This window comes from Sphaeramia orbicularis, chromosome 11, assembly GCF_902148855.1.
Source record: "Sphaeramia orbicularis chromosome 11, fSphaOr1.1, whole genome shotgun sequence".
Lineage (NCBI taxonomy): Eukaryota > Metazoa > Chordata > Actinopteri > Kurtiformes > Apogonidae > Sphaeramia > Sphaeramia orbicularis.
Genome location: NC_043967.1, coordinates 9817854 through 9836371, shown reverse-complemented (window position 1 = coordinate 9836371; position 18518 = coordinate 9817854). Strand labels below are relative to the sequence as shown.

The following is an 18518-nucleotide window of genomic DNA, read 5'->3' as shown; positions in this document are numbered from 1 at the left end:
ATATTTGAACATGACAGTGTATTTCTCACAGTACCACTAAGCCTTTCCTGAGGGGAACAAATGCATATTGTTTGCTGTTGTGTGTTGTTAAAGTGAGAGTTAAAGGATTAGAGCTTTTTTATGTATCAACAGCCTGAAATCTCATCAGGTATTTGATCATAATTCATGCAAATCCTGCTTCCCACAGTAATGTGAATGCAAGTGCTTTTATTTTGTACATTTGTCAAGTGCTGCCACCTTCTGGCAGAAAAAAAACCCACACAGTACTTTACTAACTTTATTGAATGTGCCAAATAAAGGTTTCTAACGTCCTCTAATAAAGAAAGTTAAATAAATGAATATAATAGAGCACATCCTAAAGGTGATGACATGGTGGACCATGGTGGGCCTTCAGGGACAGGGTCAGACGTCATCTCTTCAGTAGATCAGTCGACGTTCGTCCTCTATATGCAAAGTGGCATTGTCCTCTTTTCTTTTTTTGTCATAGAAGCTTTATGTCTCCCTCTAGCGTGGACCAGTTCCTCTCCTGCACTCGCACATTCTGTAGGCACATATGTAGAAAATACCTGCAACACAGAGATAACATGTATAAGGCGATACATGAAAAATACTACAACAAAAAATACAGCAGGAAGTGGTTTATTACTCTCAGTTTTCCTAAGACTTAGTTATAGGAAATTACAAGTAAAACTAAAATCAACAGTGGAAAGAATTAGTGGCAGAAAAAATGGAAAATGAAATAAAATAAAACTTCAGTTTTTATAGTAAAAGGTATACAAGAAAAATGGCTTACACAATACATTAACCATTTATTAAACACTGTTAATAAACAGCGGTTTTATAAATCATATCAGGAGTCTACTAATCATGGCTTTTATCATAGCACCAGAAAAAACTAAACTAACACTGAAAAACTATAGTAAAATTTGTTAATTTGTCAAAATAAAAAATAAAAAATTGGAAAATTAAAAACAACACTTCAAAGGTAAAAACAAAACAAAACAAAACAAAACAAACAAACAAACAAACAAAAAACATAATGAAAATGTCAGTACTAGTTTCATAAAATTCTGGTCCAAATTTGATTCAATAAACATTAAACAAAATTAAATGTGATTGTAACAGTCTGAAAGGCTGTATTCTATGTCATATATTCCTTCCATTTTTTATTGTGACATCTGTCCTTGTAGGTTCTTTCTTGTCTGACAATCAGGTGCAGATGCTTAAGAATGCTTTTTGGAGTTGCACCTTGAACCAATAAAGATGGCTACCATATTGGTTAAGTATGCATTTACTATTTTTATTTATTTATTTATTTATTTATTTATTTATTTTTACTATTTCCAGCCATTTTACAGTTGTAACAAATGTGGAACCAAAAAGGTCAGGCTGTAAATATGATCATTTTTTCTGTAAAGTTAGTTATAGTTACTCTTGGTTAAAGTTGATTATAACATGTGGGTCTGTGGGGTTGTATTCAGTTGCAGACCTTTAAAAAATGCAGTTTTTGACATCTCCATGTGTCAGTGCCACAGGTCAGTTGGTTTAATCTTGTGTGAGGTGCGTAGATTGTGGAGGTTGATTTGAACTGTACACATTAAACTGACTGGACTAAAACAACCCAGAGTAAAGGGTGGCCCCTCACCTGCAAAGAAGGTCATAAGCATGGCCACCCAGCCCAGTATGTACGACCAGGAGAAGCGCCAGTCACCGAAGCGTCGTCCCAGGAAGTTGACGGTCACTCCAGTATAGATGGCCATACCCAGCAAAACAAAGAAAGCTGAAGATGACAGGAAGGGGTTTATGTCAGTCATTATATGTTCTACTGCATATGTAAGAGGGTCATCTCTACACAACAGAAGACTCACTGGAGACGAAGAACATGATTCCTGCAGCAAAGGAGCGGTTGAACCTTTCGAAGGAGGAGAAATGGGAAAAGGACATGATACCAGCGATGATGCCTGCGAAGCACGACATCCCTGAAAGGATCATGAAGGCCCTGGTTGCATTCCAGTACGCTGGAGGGGAAAACAATCATCAAAAAACACAGTAAAACAAAAATCAGCATAAAAATAATGCCACAAATATGTAATGATCTTTGACTAGTGGTATTCACTGAAAGGACTGCGACTGGGGTGAATTTTTTTTTTAAATAAACCAATTTGAATGACTGATGACCAAAAGTTGTTGCTGTAAAACAAATATCTGGTGAATTGTTTCCATGCTTTGTATTATTTAGCCTATGATATGTATGAGCTCCACAAGCTATTAATACCATAAATATAACTCCTGTGAATAATGAGAGATGTTATGGAGTTGAGTGGAAATAAACAGCAACAACATGACTGTTATTATGATTGAGCAGAAGCAAATGTCTTGAAAAATAAAAGTTAAGGTTAGGTTTTAGGTTTGCCCACCCAAACACACACACGGCACCTAGCATTGGCATTAGCATGTAACATATGAAGAGCATTGAGCGCTAGTGTCTCAGGAATGGCTAAAATGTCCTAAAATTATTTAACTGAATGAAGAAATTGTATGTTGCGCTTTACTGAATCAAAAATCTAAAGAGATTTTTGAGGGGGAAAAAAATTGTAGATCTAACCTAATTTTTCCACAAATATTCAACACATTTGAATCAAAGTTTTTGATTAATTATATATTTAGATTGCATTGAGTAAATTTGATTAACTTAAAAAAAATACATTCTGATTATTTTTACAATTAATATTTTGTATGTCACTAACATTAACAGTCAGGAGCTTTTATAATTTGCTCTCGGGGACTCTCACATTTTACACTGTTTCCCTTCAAAACACACACAAAAAAATCCCAGTTTGTTACATATTTCATCTGATATTTTTTTTTCTCTGATTTTTACCCATTTTATTTCTCATTGTTTTCAGGATCAGCTTTTTTCCAATGCACCTTTCGCAAACAGGTTTTCAATTTTCCTCTCAGGAACTTTCCCAGGTGTCATATTGATCTATATTTTACTAACTGGCAAACAAATTCATTTGAAACTGTCTGTTGATGACCCTCTGGGAAGGAGAAGGGCTAAAATATTTCACCAAATACAGCTCTATACACATTAAACATTCCATTTTTTTAGTCTCCCACATTAGCCATATTTATAGATATACCATTACATTATCCTGATAATGTTAATAAAGAGTCTTAAAATGAAGCAGCACGTCATTTTGGTTTAAGGTCGAGTCTAGAATTTAAAACACTGTCCCTTGCATTGGACAAAATACAGGCCAATGGTTATGTAAAAAAAAATTACGAAAACAAAGTGACATATACTCTTATATAAGAGGATTTAAAGATAATTAAGTTTTGTTTTTTGTTTTTTGTTTTTTTTACTTATACACGAGGCAATACATTTCAGAAGAATAATATTTTATAATGTGTGAAATCTTTGTCAGAAGCCGACTACATTTACTAAATATTTCAAAAATGTACAGACTTTAGAACTGCTAAAGCCCTGAGTAACACTGAGCTAAACTTACTGAAATACCTTAACTACATTTTAATCACTTTACAAGAAATACGAACCTATTCATATTTTAATCAATATTACAGGCCATCTTGCTGCCATAGTTTAATTTTCATTGTACTCAATAACATCTCTCACTGCTCATAAGATTTTCATAAGTTGTAGAAATGTATAATGCATTGAAACCATGTATTACAGGTTTTAATCAGTGTTATTAAACTTTATTTATTATCAAATATTACTTACTAAAGCAACAAAATCAGACGGAAATTCATAATGAATCCCTCATTCTTTCATTATTAATGTCTACTCAGTATTAGAGCAGGCACTGAATCTGCTTAAAACATAATCAATGAATGATTTACATTTATTTATTTTTAATTGATTACTGTCAGTCTGAATAATTCTGTAAATGTGGTTTTTTTACTTAATTCACCCCTTTCTCAGTTTTTACTGTGTTGGTACAAAACATATGGTTCTGGTTTGTGTTCATTTGTGTTCACACTGAACACATCTTACCTATGCTGTCAGTCTGCATGTAGCACTTATTGGACATGCAGTACCTCCAGAGACCCTGGTGGGCATAGTTTCCAGAGAGTCGGTACTGCATCCAGTAGTCGGTTGCAGTGGAGACCACCAGTAGGATGTTTCCCACAATAGCACAGAACAGGCCCCCTCCCATGAAGCTGTACATCTTGAGCTGAGATAATGGGCCCACTGCAGAGCAACTGTTTCAAGAAAAAATAAATCAGAGAGAATTATTTTTCATAATTTTTACATGTTAAACACAATGTAAGCTCACAGACTCACAGCACGCTGAGTCAAACGGCACACATTTCAAATTATTATTAGATTATTATTAGATCAGACCTGCAAATGAAATGGGTCAATACGAGAAAAACAAGTGAAGTTTCTGTTCTGTTGCAGCTTAAAACGCAATGTACACCTTTGGAAATAATTATTAGACCACCTGTTTTGGAAAAAAAAAAAAAAATCTAGGTCTCAACAACAATTATATGTTGTTTTCAAGAATCTATTCCTTCATTAAATTTGTAAAGCAAACATTTCATGTCTCCTTTTGTCAGATTTTTACCTCACATTAGCACAGAAGAAAACACTGATAGCTTTACAGGTCACTTTACACTACTTTATCACAGAGTTATTTCTAAAACTGTATACCTGTTAATGAAGGAGACTGAACATATAAAGCATCACACTGAATATCACTCCACCTGTCAGTCTACATATTGTTACTACTATAACATTTTACGCCAAAAAGCTTTCAGATAATTTGAATATATTTACCTCTTCTTTAGTGGAATCATCACTAGTTATTGAACAATATGTGAGTAAAAGTTTTTGTTATAGTGTTATAGTGTGTGGTAGTTTTCTCTTCCCAATCCCCCACATGTCCTATCTGTGTTTGTTCAGCAGTAATGAGGTTTTATCTGATTCTGCCAGCCTTGTCCAATCACAGTCATCATACAGTAAATGTCAGTTTATTGCATTCAGATACCCCTGTTCTCACACACACACACACACACACACACACACACACACACACACACACACACACACACACACACACAAAAAAAAAAAAAAAAAACAGTGAAATTTGATCCCTTACCTTGTTTCTGGAAATGCACCCTCTCTTCTGCCCACCTTTCTGAGGTAAAGATACAGACGGGTGTAGTGGAAAGAGAGAGAGAGAGAGAGAGAGAGAGAGAGAGAGAGAGAGAGAGAGAGAGAGCTGTTGCTCACTTGGGGAGAGTTGGAGAGAGAGAGAGAGAGAGAGAGAGAGAGAGAGAGAGAGACAATACCAACACTGAAAAGTTGTTCCCTAGTTTTTTCTGTTGATCAAAGCAAAATCCTTTGCAGCAATCGGTCTCCCTGTGTAGGGTGCACTTGAATGAAACCGCACATGGACCACAGTGCATGTGACCCTGTTCGTGTGTGTGTGTGTGTGTGTGTGTATGTGTGTGCTTGTCTAGCCTTAGAGACTGGGTGGTGGTCTATGTTTCTTTTTTGGGGGGTTTTGTTTGTTTGTAAATGGCCTGCTCTAGAACTGGGGATATGCATAGGTATGCAGGACTGTCTGTTTCAATGCAACGTGCTGAAATAGACACTTTTCTTTCACTGTGGTCACATTGTGGCTGCATGGAGGGACACATATAGAGGGAGCGCTCTATACAACCAGAGTCTCTATTTGTCTTTACTGGATGATTTTCTGAGTTAGGATACAAATATTGTTGTATTTATTCAATCTGTACCTCTTCTTCTAGGCAGCCTTTGGAGAACTATTCAAAAATGCAGCATTTTAGGATGTGTTATGACATGAAATAAATATGACGATTGAGGGGGTCAGCATTTATATATCAGTATGCGTAATTTCAAAGTAAAGATCAAATAATATTGTAATTTTTAAAGACTAATACAATAACAATGCATTGGACAAACTCCTCCAATACTATTTTTAGCCTCATTGGAAATTACATAACTTGTAAGCTGAAGAGACCCTCTTAATCAAAGAAATAAAAACACTAAATGAATAAATCAATATGTACATTCATATGTATCACTTATTAAATTAATATAATAATAAATTATAAATCTGCAAGTGAACATCAAAGAAACTGTCAATAATCAAAGTGATTCTAATTAGCCTATTCTATTCTATTCTATTCTATTCTATTCTATTCTATTCTATTCTATTCTATTCTATTCTATTCTATTCTATTCTATTCTATCAGCTAAACAGAAAAGAAACCTCATATTTGCCATTAGCCTCTATCTAAGTTAAGTTCAGCTTAGTTATACTGATAGTTTGTAAAACGTTCTGTCACTACCAATTAATCATGCTCTCTAAAATTTAAAGGCCCAACAGGAATAGGAGAGCTTGAGAAAATGAGAGTGTTTGGTGGTTCTTTTATTCTACTGCATGTATATATTTTGGTGTAACCATATGTGGGAGTATAGTTAAGTCATTTAGCCACTGGAAACACACAAAACACTGTTAAAGTAAGGGCCTATAAATATACACAGAAATGACATTCTTTAAAAAAATGCAAGAAAGTTTGATGAGTAAGAACACCTTACCCTGCTTACTCTGGCCAATCTCCATTTGGTCCAAATCACCACAACATGACCCCTGAAACACTTTCCCCCTAACATACAGCATTTTGTATGTTTTTATTTTTTTTTATTGTATCCTTTCCAAAACAACCCCAAAATTGTTGTTGCATAATAAAAGAACAAGCTGTTGTGGCATAAATTCATATCCATTAAATAATAAACGTATCCCTCTATGAAAAGGGACCTTTGCCTGAGTAACATACAAGCCACTTCCCCCGTGTACATTAAATCATATTATTAAAATAAATCAATACAACACAACCAATTAAGTAACAATTAATCTGGTTACCATGCAACACTCAGCAAAGAAGAACCAGACCACAAAAACATCCAGACTTAGATTCAAGGACATCAGAGAGTATTTCTTAACACCTAATGATCAATAATGACAACTAGTAATCTACACTTTATCTTTATGCCCACAAGTCAGAAAAATCACAGTGTAAAGTGTACTTAAATGTTGAATTAAGAATGAGCTATCCTGAATCTTACTATATGCAAACCTTAAAACTGATATTAGACTACTTGTATCTACAACATTAATCAGACATGCACGCAACATTTTATACTTATATCACTCTGAGTTTTATTGTAGATCATGTTTTATCAATGGGACAGTTTGGTGATTGAATGGGGGAGTGCATGTGTGCTTTATCAGAGTGTGATGTGGAGTGGGAAAGGAGAGATGGAGTTTTAAACTATGTATGTATTGTCATATTTGTATTTGGGACCTTGGATGTGTTTTTGTATTTATGTATAGTAGTTAAATATACTGTTGGGCCTCACTGTCGTAGAAATACAAATGGATTTAGTACAATAAATTGATTTTCCTTGATTTTTCATGTCAGCCCTGTGATGAACTGGCGACTTGCCCAGGGTGTACCCCGCCTTCGCCTCTATGTAGCTGGGATAGGCTCCAAGCGACCCCCGTGACCCTAGTGAGGATAAAGCGGGTTCAGAAAATGAATGAATGAATGAATGAATGTACATGAAAAACATGAATACTGAAATTAAGAAATCAAACAAATAGGCTCTGACAAACTATACTGTGTATGATAAAGTGCTGAATTATGATTCAGTATGAACAGAAATGGATCTTTTAAAATACAGTTATAGCGTTTTGCTGAATTAACAATCTACCAACAATAAGCTATTAGATGTTCAATGATATTGAAACTTTTGAAGGTAGTCTATTATTTTGGCTTTCATCTGTTGTAGTCCTACGTGTGTGTTGTAGTCCTACACAGACATCTCATTTACTTTAACACATTTTAAGGTATACTCTGCACAACCTAGGTTATTCAGGTAATAACACTATAAAAACATAAACCCAACCGTACACTACACGGAACAGCTATGAAACTAGTGCTTTCAGTCGTGTAAATGAGAACCTGGGGAAATTCTGACATTTCTTCTGGAAAGAGGTTTGACCTCTGGTGACCCGGAAGCTGACGCCAGACCCGAGCTGTTCCATCGGCGGAGTAAAGATGGCTGACCAAGGCGCTGCAGATCCTGGTAATAACAATAATAAACCTGAGGCTTCGGAGGGAACTATTATCAAGGTCACAGTAAAAACCCCTAAAGATAAAGAAGAAATCGCCATCGCTGAAGATGCCTCCGTCACTCAGGTTTGTTGATTCAGCTGGTGCGGCTTAGCGCCGTGCTCTAACGTCATGCCCCTGCCCACAACTTCAGCTAGGAGGCTAGTTAGCTATGCTAGCATTTGTCGTCACTATTACCGGCTTACTCGAAGTATATGAATTTACAGTGGCTGCTTGAATTGAAAGTATTACTACTTGGATTAATAACTTCTGTCTCTTATTGACGTTATTTATATCCAGTAGAAAGATTTAAACATGATTATATTAAAGTGGCTAACTGGCTACGTAGCTAACGCTAACCGTTAGCTCGTTAGCTAACTCAGACTACGAGCAGAGCCATCGTTAGCTAACTATGTAGCTAAACAAGTGTCAGCTGATAGGTTGCGTTTTACTCTGCCTATTTCAGTGAGTAATAATGGTCTGATAGAACTATGGAGGCAAGCTTAGATGGATTACAGTCTGTGGAACTCTCATGTATCTTTTCAGTTATAGTTAATGCTAAAGCTTCCCCTCTAGAACATTCTCAGTGCTACCACTGAGTCATTCAGCTTTCTAGGGAATAAAATATCCTCTGTGCTGCTGTTGGTATGACGACGAGTGTCAGTGCATCCAGGTAGCAAGATAGAAAGTATGGCATATTTAGCTTTATCTATGGAGAGCTCAATCTTTCATGATTTGAGACTGTGTAATTCTCAAGCTGTTCATCCCTCTTACCGACTCCTTACATATGTAATGTTACATTTAATTGGAACAGTGTAATATATAGTGAACGTGTCATATGGACGTGCACCTATAAGTCTACGTTTTGAGAAATTATGTTTTGGGATTTCTTGTAAGGTTCCACAGTGTTATTGCTTATGCACCTAAAACCGTTATTAAACACACATTATATTATGAAATATTAAGATGGATATAATATAATATAAAGGATAGATAATAATGATGAAAATCAGTGAACAGAACTGGATTTAGAAACTGTCAGTCAGATAAAGTGTCTTATGTTGTATAGTTTTTATTTTATATAGTTTTTATCTTATATTTTGTGTTTTCATGAGACCGCTAGTCTTATTGCTGAATTGATCTGTTTTCTCTTGTCCAACTAACATCATGAATGTAGCTGACTTGCATCAGTGTTATGTAGAGCAGCCTGATGTGGAGGAAAGGTCATATTGCAATTTCTGAGGATGGTATTGTGATTTTAGACTGCTTGCATGGTTGTCAAGGAAAATACACATACTTCTGATCACTTTTTTGCATCTCAAACTAACTATGTCATGCATGTGTTATACCCTACAACAGTGTCACTGAATCCTAAATGTCACTCTACACAGACTGGACCTTTAAATTTCAGCCTTTTGCGCTTGTATAATTGCACTGGCTGACATTGTGATTGCAATTCAAGTAAAAGTGCAGCTGTAGTGCTGTGTTTGGTTAATGCATAATTTGGTCAGACGTTTTGCTGTTTGACCCCTGCATGCAATCAACACTGTTCGTACTTGTGCTATTAATTTATGTGACAAAAATGTCTCTCAAGTTCTTGTCAGTTGTAAACAGTAAGTGAAATTATCTATGGCCGTACTAACACACTATTAACAAAAGCAAAACATTTGCCATTAGTGAAAAATTCCTTTATGATGAGCCTTTAAGTAAGGCCCCACTCAGATATTCAAAGGGTAACATAGATTTTGCAGATTTGGAGCATTTGGACCACTGCTTAATAGGATAAAAACAGAGGACTTTCTTGGAAATGAGATCTGTAAGCATGAAGGTTGCAACAGAGACAGATTATAGTAACACTACAGGTTTGTAACCATATCATTCTTTTCATGCTCAATGTTACCAGTTTGCTTTTTCACTTATATTTTTTTTCACTTTCTTGTAGTTTAAAGAAGAGATCTCACGGCGGTTCAAAGCCAAACAGGACCAATTGGTTCTGATTTTCGCAGGGAAGATCTTGAAGGATGGTGACAGCCTCAGCCAGCATGGCATCAAGGATGGCCTGACAGTTCACCTAGTCATAAAGACAGCACACAAGTAAGGCTGTACAGTTATGCAAAACATGATGATCAGAGTGAAGTATTGTCTGCAAGCCTGAAGAGAATTCACTTTCTAATATAATGTCAGATTCAGTGAGCCTTTATTTTTTATGTTCATTTAGTGTACAGTTTAGCTGAAGTTTCTTGTATATTTTCTTTTGAATTATTTTGAATTATTCCCTCTAGGGCAAGTGATGGTGGCAGCACCTCAGCGTCTTCTAGTTCATCCTCAACTCAAGCAGGCAGTGCCTCCACTTCTACTCCAGGAACCAATCCATCCTCCACAGCAGGATCTACTGGCTCTGCCCCACCACCCACACAGACGCCCAACATACTGAGTGAGTCTTCCTGTGTGTGACCTTTTGCATTCAGACAGCCTTTAATGATTAAACATCACACGAACTATGCTGAAATGACCTACCTTTTTTTCTTTTTTTTCTTTTTTTTTTTACTTCAGCTGGATTTGGAGACCTTGCTGGTCTGGCTGGACTGGGCATGGGCTCGGCTAACTTCATGGAACTGCAGCAACAGATGCAGAGGCAGCTCATGTCCAACCCAGAGATGCTTTCTCAGATCATGGAGAACCCGCTGGTGCAGAACATGATGTCCAACCCAGACTTAATGAGACAGATGATCATGGCTAACCCGCAGATGCAGCAGCTAATGGAACGCAACCCTGAGATTTCCCACATGCTTAACAACCCTGAGCTCATGAGACAGGTAAAGGAAATGTACTACTGTGAGCCCTGAACCTTTTGATTGTAATTCCCTGCATAGCAATTGTACGTATTTTCTTCTTTTTTTTTAATGTGTGGCTGCCCGGTATGCAGCTAATTGCTATTATATGACTACCAGTTCCTGTTGTATATAAGGCAAATTCAGATCAAAGATTTCTGATAAGACTAACGGAAAATTTTCTGTAACACTCTGAAAACCTGTCAATTCAGAATTGAATGCAGGAAATGAAATGGTGCAGCTTTTCCTTTGCAGAAGTTTGAACTTCCACTCCAGTGTTTCCTACAGAGTCCTTGTGTGTGTGTGTGTGTGTGTGTGAAAAAAAAAAAAAAAAAAAATATATATATATATATATATATATATATATATATGTATATATGTATATATAGATAGATAGATACAATATGGTGTGCATGCAGCTGTTTGCACCCTCTGTGTTTTGTATAATATTACACTTGAAATTGTAAAATTATTACATTTCACTATTGAGGTACTTATAATTTTACTCAGGCACAGTAACTGACAAACATAATATCCCTGTTACCTTAGTAATTAACTCTTTCCCCGCCAGAGCATTTTCCAGTGAGTTGGTAGCCAGCGCCAGCCGTTTTGGTCATTTTCACTAATCCTTGGAGGCTCACTGAAAATGTTGTGTTAGGAGTATGTGAACACTGAATACATCAAAAGAAAGAACAGAACTTCAACTTTTAAACACAAAAAACTATTTTATTCTATCTTTATTTGTTCGTGAGATATAAACATTTGAATATTGGTCATTTTCAGGAAAAAACTGAATTTTGAGCAAAAAGCTGAGAAAATTGCATTTTTTTCAAAGATATTGATTTTCAAGAGAAACTGATTTCCTATTTACATTTTTGACTCTTTCTTATTTACCAACAGTAACACTGTCTTCAAAATCACAAAATAAAATAATAATAACAGCAATAATAGTAACAAACAGCTCTAAGATATCCCATCATTCCACAAAATGTTAGGGGAATCCACACCAAACTTTAGACCGAACATCTTTAAAGCACCAGGTTCCTTCTAAACTTTGCACATTTACATACATCAGTTATAAGTCTAACACATAGTAGTTTAGCTTTTGGATATAAACACCTCAATATTCCTAATTTTCAAGAAAAAAAGAAACAAATGCACTAAATACCGTAGATTTCTGGCCTTTGGCTGCACCAGGTCCTCCTGTTGGACCAGCTGCTGTGTTTGATCTGTAAATAATTCTATGGACATCTAGTTATTTATCTCTGTATGAATATATGTATTTATTTATTTCATACAAAAGCCAAATCCAAAAGTGTCTTCCATGTGTCCTGCTGACATTCTACAGCTGAATATGTTCTGTGTCCTCAGTCTGAATCTGAACTCACTCTAACAGATGCAGACTAGCTTTCCTTTGTCTTGTCCCATGTCTGTATGTCTGTCTTCTCCTTGAATGTCCCCTAGAAATGTCTCTTTTCTCTTCCTCCTGTCTGTCATTTTCTCCGTGTCGCTCTGTGCCCCCGCCCCCCCCCCCACCCGCACCTCCGTGTCGGACCTGAGCCGCTCCTTGTTTCCCGTGTTCCGTGTCCGTCTCCCTGACCTTCTATTTCTCCGTTCCTGTCTCTAAATGGTTCTTCTGTAGCTCCATCATATATTGAATTGTCAGACTCTGTCTCCATAATCATCTTTAAGGCTTTTGAAACTGTGCGCGGTTCCTGCAGTCTTCATTTCCTCATTCAGTGACTGCCGCTGGATGCGTTGCCATGGGATACGGAGACTCCAGTGCAAAAACGTTAAACCCGGCCCGTCATTTTTCCGAAAAAGCTGCTTAATTGTTTGTTTTTGGACTAAGGAAAGTAATTCACATGATCCACAACACCTCCAACTACAGTATAACAGTGAAAACACGGATTGACGGAAAATCTCGTCATTGGCGGGGAAAGAGTTAACTTTCACTTCTGCCTGCATGTGCTGTTTTGAAGTTGTGGTTCATTTTATGGCTAACATTGTGTCATGTCTGCCTTTTTGCTGTGCCAAGTTCTCAATTCTGAGATTATTTTTCACTTTGTAAAACTCTTGCTACATTGCTGCAGCAAGAGTCTGAGTAGAATTAAAGTAAGCACTGACCTCTATAGCACTGTAATATACACACAGACACAAGCAGAGGCTTCATCACTTATTTGCTAATTATCTGATGTCAGATTTGTTGGAAATTATGTTGATCTTTTTCCAAAGACGAGCAATATCAGTGCAGTCATAGCCATGCATTGTAATGTCAACAGAAGGCTCCAAGTTCATCCCAAAATTATCTTGACAACTTGGTGAAGTCAGACTCTGCTTGCCACAATGTTTTCAGGTCATTGTAAGACCACAGTAGAGCAAAATAGACTAAAGCGCTGTGCCACATGTATCACTATTTTTAATGGGAAACACTGCCCTATTAATTGTTGGCTTTTTGTATTTTTGTTTTTTTATACTTGTTTATAGTTTGTATTATCTTAAAATGTGAAAAAAACATAGTCATAGACAACAGGTTAATTTTTAGTATTGACAAAGTGGCAAAAAATAGAAAATATGCTGCTAGCATTTCTCCTATCTATTCCCAGAGTAGTTGCTCTTAAGTGGAGTTTGTGTTATGGAGGGAAGATATAAACCATTGAGACAGGATTCTCGCAGAAGTGCATTACTTTGCATTGTGTTACATCACAATGGATACAATTCTACACCTCTGATTTAGGATCTTTCCAATGTCACTTGACTTACCTCCTGTCTGCATTTATTGCACCTTTTAGACCATGGAGTTAGCCAGAAACCCAGCCATGATGCAGGAAATGATGCGGAACCAGGACAGAGCTCTGAGCAACTTGGAGAGCATCCCAGGAGGTTACAATGCGTTACGCAGGATGTACACAGACATCCAGGAACCCATGTTCAGCGCTGCTAGGGAACAGGTAGCTGCAAAGGCTTTTTAAAATTGAACCCACATTTTTGTATGTTGTGTTAATCTGGTTCAGGCTTGACTTTCACACACCTTCTGACCTTTGTTCTGACTGTGCTTTCTAGTGTGATGTGGCTCGATGGTGAAATATGTGACTGAGATTATTGTAACATATTGTTGCTTTTACATGTGTCTTTTTTTACATCTGTAGTTTGGTAGCAACCCCTTCTCAGCTCTAGGTGGAGGCTCTGACTCTGGCGCCCAGCCATCACGAACAGAGAACCGTGAGCCCCTTCCCAACCCATGGGGGCCGCCAAATTCTTCAAACCCAACTGAGAGTGGAGGCACCACAGGAAGTACTAGTACCACTGGCGGCACCAACCCCACTGTGTCCAACCCTCTGGGCATCAACCCTGGCAGTCTTGGAAATGGTTCGTCAAAATAAATACAGTGCAAGCCTGTAAGGTATTCAGTTATTTACTCGCACTCACAGACACATTTACTCCTGACTATGTTTTTGCAGGGATGTTTAATAGTCCTGGGATGCAGAGCCTAATGCAGCAGATCTCTGAAAACCCCCAGCTGATGCAAAACATGCTTTCTGCTCCCTACATGCGCAATATGATGCAGTCACTGGCTCAAAACCCAGAGTTGGCCTCCCAGGTGTGTAACAGAAAGACATCACCCACTATGTAGAGGAAACGCACAGATACAATCACGTTACCACACTACTTGAAAACTCCAGATCAAATGCCTGCTCCCTTTGTGTTTCTGATCCTGCAGACTCATATGGAATCTATTGATTATTTCAGACCATGCAGTTTGTAGTGAATGGTAAAGTGTAGGATCTAGCCATGTCTGTTGGTCATTAGTGTTGTAGGCAAAGTTATGTAGCACACAGTCACAGGGAACAGAGGGATTGCTTGTTAAGCTCACTTGCATTTGAAACAAACTATAAGAATAAACAACACAGCTCTGACTGACCTGGTTTTTTTATGGTAAACCAGAGCAATTTAACATCAGAGTAACTCCAAAACAGAAACAGAGTGGTGACATACAGGGATCGTAAATGTTTTATTATTTATTTATCTGTTTGTTACTTTGGTAGACAGTTATGTTGAAGTATGTTTTAATAATTAACTACCGTAGTGTGGAATGACTTTCTTATTTTTTTTATATTTCTTTACCAGGTTTTGATGAATAACCCATTGTTTGCTGGAAACCCTCAGCTGCAGGAGCAGTTCAGAGCTCAACTGCCCATCTTTCTCCAACAGGTATAACACATGTCAAAGTAGAGCTGTATAAGGTTTTTGTGTTTCTCTCTTTTTGCAAAAAGGCACAAAACTGTCCCGGTGACAGGAGGTGTGAAAGTTTTGAGACTTTGTACAGATATGCATCTGCACATACTGAACATATTTGTATAACTGATTATAGATCTCTGCAGCACATTTCTCTAGACCAGTTTAGATTTGTATTTGTTAAGCTCAAGGTGTTATGTTATAGAGTTTAGGTCAAAATCACCAGCTTTATTTTTTGCAGAATGGTTATGTTTCAATATGTGAACTGTTGATGAGTTGAGTGATTTGTTAATTGATTGCTTTTTGGTTGCAGATGCAGAACCCAGAGGCCCTGTCAGTCATGACCAACCCCCGAGCCATGCAAGCCCTAATGCAGATCCAGCAGGGCTTACAAACACTGCAGACAGAGGCTCCCGGCCTCATGCCCAGGTAACAGCGGTTTCACATCGACAGTTTGTTTGCTCTGGTCCAAAAAACTTGACATTGTAAACTTGGAGTGCTTAATTTGTTTTCTTTTCACTCATAAAAATCCAAACTGGTCAAAATGCAGCTCTCTGCTCTAATGACTGGTCTGAGGCAGGAGATACAAAGTAAATACAAGAAGAAAGATCTGTTCATATAAGCTCATATTTCTTAAGAGAAACTTTCTCCAGCTCGAGGTTACTGTTATGCACAGTGTGGCTACAGTGTGTGTTCTGTGTGAAGCATACCTGGCTACTGGAGCTATTTCGCTCAAACTTCAAAGTTCACCTCGTAGTAGTCGGACAAAGGTCAGATTATGTTCCCACCACAAATGAACAACAAATGAACGAACCAGAGTTTGTTTAGGACTGCCTCTTCTAGAGGGTCTCAGTGCAGTTGTTTTGTTCTACATTCTGATGTTTTTACTGGGTCACAACCGGGTTATGGTTATATCTGTTAATGGCTGAATGAGCTGATAATGTTGCTTGGCATAGTGATTGTTGCAAACTGCTCCAACATGACCGTACCTGCTGTGAATGTTGTCAGTAATACCATGATGAAAAAGCAGCTTTTACTAGAGACAATAGTGTCCATGTTGAATTATCAGCTAATTGTCAAGACTGATGTCTTCTTTTGTTCCATAAATCATCATGTGAAAGTGGTTTGGCGAACTGGGCGAAGACAGATGGTAAGACCTGTACAAGCAGTCAATTAGGTGTCTGTCTCGTCATTTCTTAAAGTCTCCATTTGTGTCCATCAGCATTAGTACATAACTCAGAGTTTACAAACTAAAACAAGGTCAGGGGCGTTTCTATAAATTTTTTTTCAGGAAGTTGATACACTGGAGTAGTGTGGGTTCAAGGTGTAAATACAACAGAAGTTAGTGTGGGCAAACATAGGTTTCAGAGAGAGGAATGTTTAAGAATGGACATAATGTACATTTTTGTCTTATTTCTGTCTTCCTCCATTTCTCTTTTGGTCCAGTTTGATGTCAGGTGGTGTGCCTGGCATCCCCACAGGAGGAGGCATGCCCACAGAGAACCCAGCCTCATCACCCAGCAGTGCAGGAACAAGCACCGCCCAGCAGCAGCTGATGCAACAGATGCTCCAAATGTTTGCTGGAGGAGGTGGAGGAGGAAGTGCAACGGTAAAGACATATACATGCATGGTCACATCTTCCATTTACCTTTTGTTGACTTTTTATGAATAAGGTGTGAAATTCACCTCCACAGAGTCAGACCCCAGAGGTTCGGTTCCAGTCCCAGCTGGACCAGCTGAACGCTATGGGATTCATCAACCGTGAGGCCAACCTGCAGGCCCTCATCGCTACTGGAGGAGACATCAATGCCGCTATCGAGAGACTGCTGGGCTCACAGCCCTCGTAAAGACATACAGTACATACTGACACACGCACACACATACACAACCAATACACCCAGCATCTACAGAGAACCAAGAAAATTTAAGTGTATTGTCCCAAACTTTACAGAAGAAGCGTGGGCAGGATCGATAAGACCACCATTCTACATCTGCTCTCAGATCATTCCCTAGCCCCCATATTTTCCTCTTTTTGGCATCATCCATGTACATCTGTTCCAGAGTGCTGCTGCAGAGCCGGACTGAACCACTCTCACCCAGAGGAGTTTTCTGGTGCAGAGAAAATAAGCAAAAACATCACCTGAAAAAGGATTCCCAGCCATGTCTTTATCTCTCTATTGTTTTTTCCTCTTCATTTAAAAAAAAAAAACTGGAGTGTTGCAGACCAGCACGTACATAATACACATTAAACCCAAGTGATGTGATTGGCTGTTGACTCTGTTCCAAACATGCCTGCGGTGAGGAAGTTTGTTAGCTTTTTATCTAGCAAACTGGTCGGTGCATGAAGATCTGGTATAAAGACAGTAACCTCGAACACAAACAGGAAGATATCATTTCCACACAGACATTCAACCTTATTTTTCCATTTCGACGGTCTTGAGAGTCTACATAAATCACTGTTTTCGCCCAATGACTTTCACTATTTATTACAAACTTTTAAGAAACGACGCCCTTCACACTTCCTTACAGTTGTAATTTGTCATTCCAGATAGAAATGCCCTCTCTCGGGCGCACAGTGTCTTTTTCTTTGGAGGCACTACTGCTGTGCCTTCTGTTCTCTCCCTGCCCTATAAGAGCATCGTTGGCAAATTACACCTCCCCACTCAGTGAGTTCATTAGAAACCTTGACCAGTGGTCCCAGTAAGTCCCACATAGCATCGTTCAGGACTTAAACCATAATCCAGATATCACATCACTGCAGTTCTGAAGCAAAGGATGCTGTTAGAATGAATATGAATGAAACAAACAAGCTTTCCTTTCATTTTAATCTGATTCTTTTATTTTATTTTTCTTTTTTTTGTGAGGTGCAGTTAGTACCTAGAGATAATTAAGATTTGTCTCGCATTAAATAAACATGGAAATCAAGTGAATAAAAAAAAGAAGAATGGAAAGGCTTTACAAACAATTCTTGGTATGGTGGCACCATACGTTTCTAAATCAAGTTCTAGTTTGTCTTTTTTTTTTTCTTTTGAAAATCTCAGCATTGTAGTTGTGGTAACCTTGGCAACTGCTTCTATAGCTTTGCTTTGTCTGTTGACCTCAGCTGAAAGAAAATCCATCTCCCTATTGAACATGTTGAAACTAACTTTTAACAGTACTGTACTAAAAAAAATAAAACATGGTCAAAAACAATCTACGCCCTGTGTTGATTGTTTATACAGTACAGTATCAATGGCATGGTGTAGGAGAACATCTGAGCCATTCAGCATATTCATATAT

The 18518-nt window shown here is 37.8% G+C and overlaps 2 protein-coding genes across 2 annotated transcripts; one reads left to right on the top strand and one right to left on the bottom strand.

Annotated features, from left to right (window-relative positions):
- Positions 1–339: 339 nt before the first annotated feature.
- Positions 340–5205, bottom strand: LOC115428618 (lens fiber membrane intrinsic protein-like). The gene is made up of 5 exons (XM_030147747.1): positions 5127–5205; positions 4019–4227; positions 1869–2018; positions 1646–1780; positions 340–566 (listed from the first exon to the last, which is right to left on the bottom strand). Exons 2-5 carry the CDS (start codon positions 4191–4193, stop codon positions 505–507), a joined length of 522 nt encoding a protein of 173 aa, XP_030003607.1. The 5' UTR covers positions 4194–4227; positions 5127–5205; the 3' UTR covers positions 340–504.
- Positions 5206–8118: 2913 nt separating this feature from the next.
- ubqln4 (ubiquilin 4) lies at positions 8119–18431 on the top strand. The gene is made up of 11 exons (XM_030147196.1): positions 8119–8259; positions 10115–10266; positions 10455–10606; positions 10726–10988; positions 13796–13954; positions 14153–14372; positions 14465–14604; positions 15132–15215; positions 15553–15668; positions 16686–16848; positions 16934–18431. Exons 1-11 carry the CDS (start codon positions 8119–8121, stop codon positions 17084–17086), a joined length of 1743 nt encoding a protein of 580 aa, XP_030003056.1. The 3' UTR covers positions 17087–18431.
- The last annotated feature ends 87 nt before the right edge of the window (positions 18432–18518 follow it).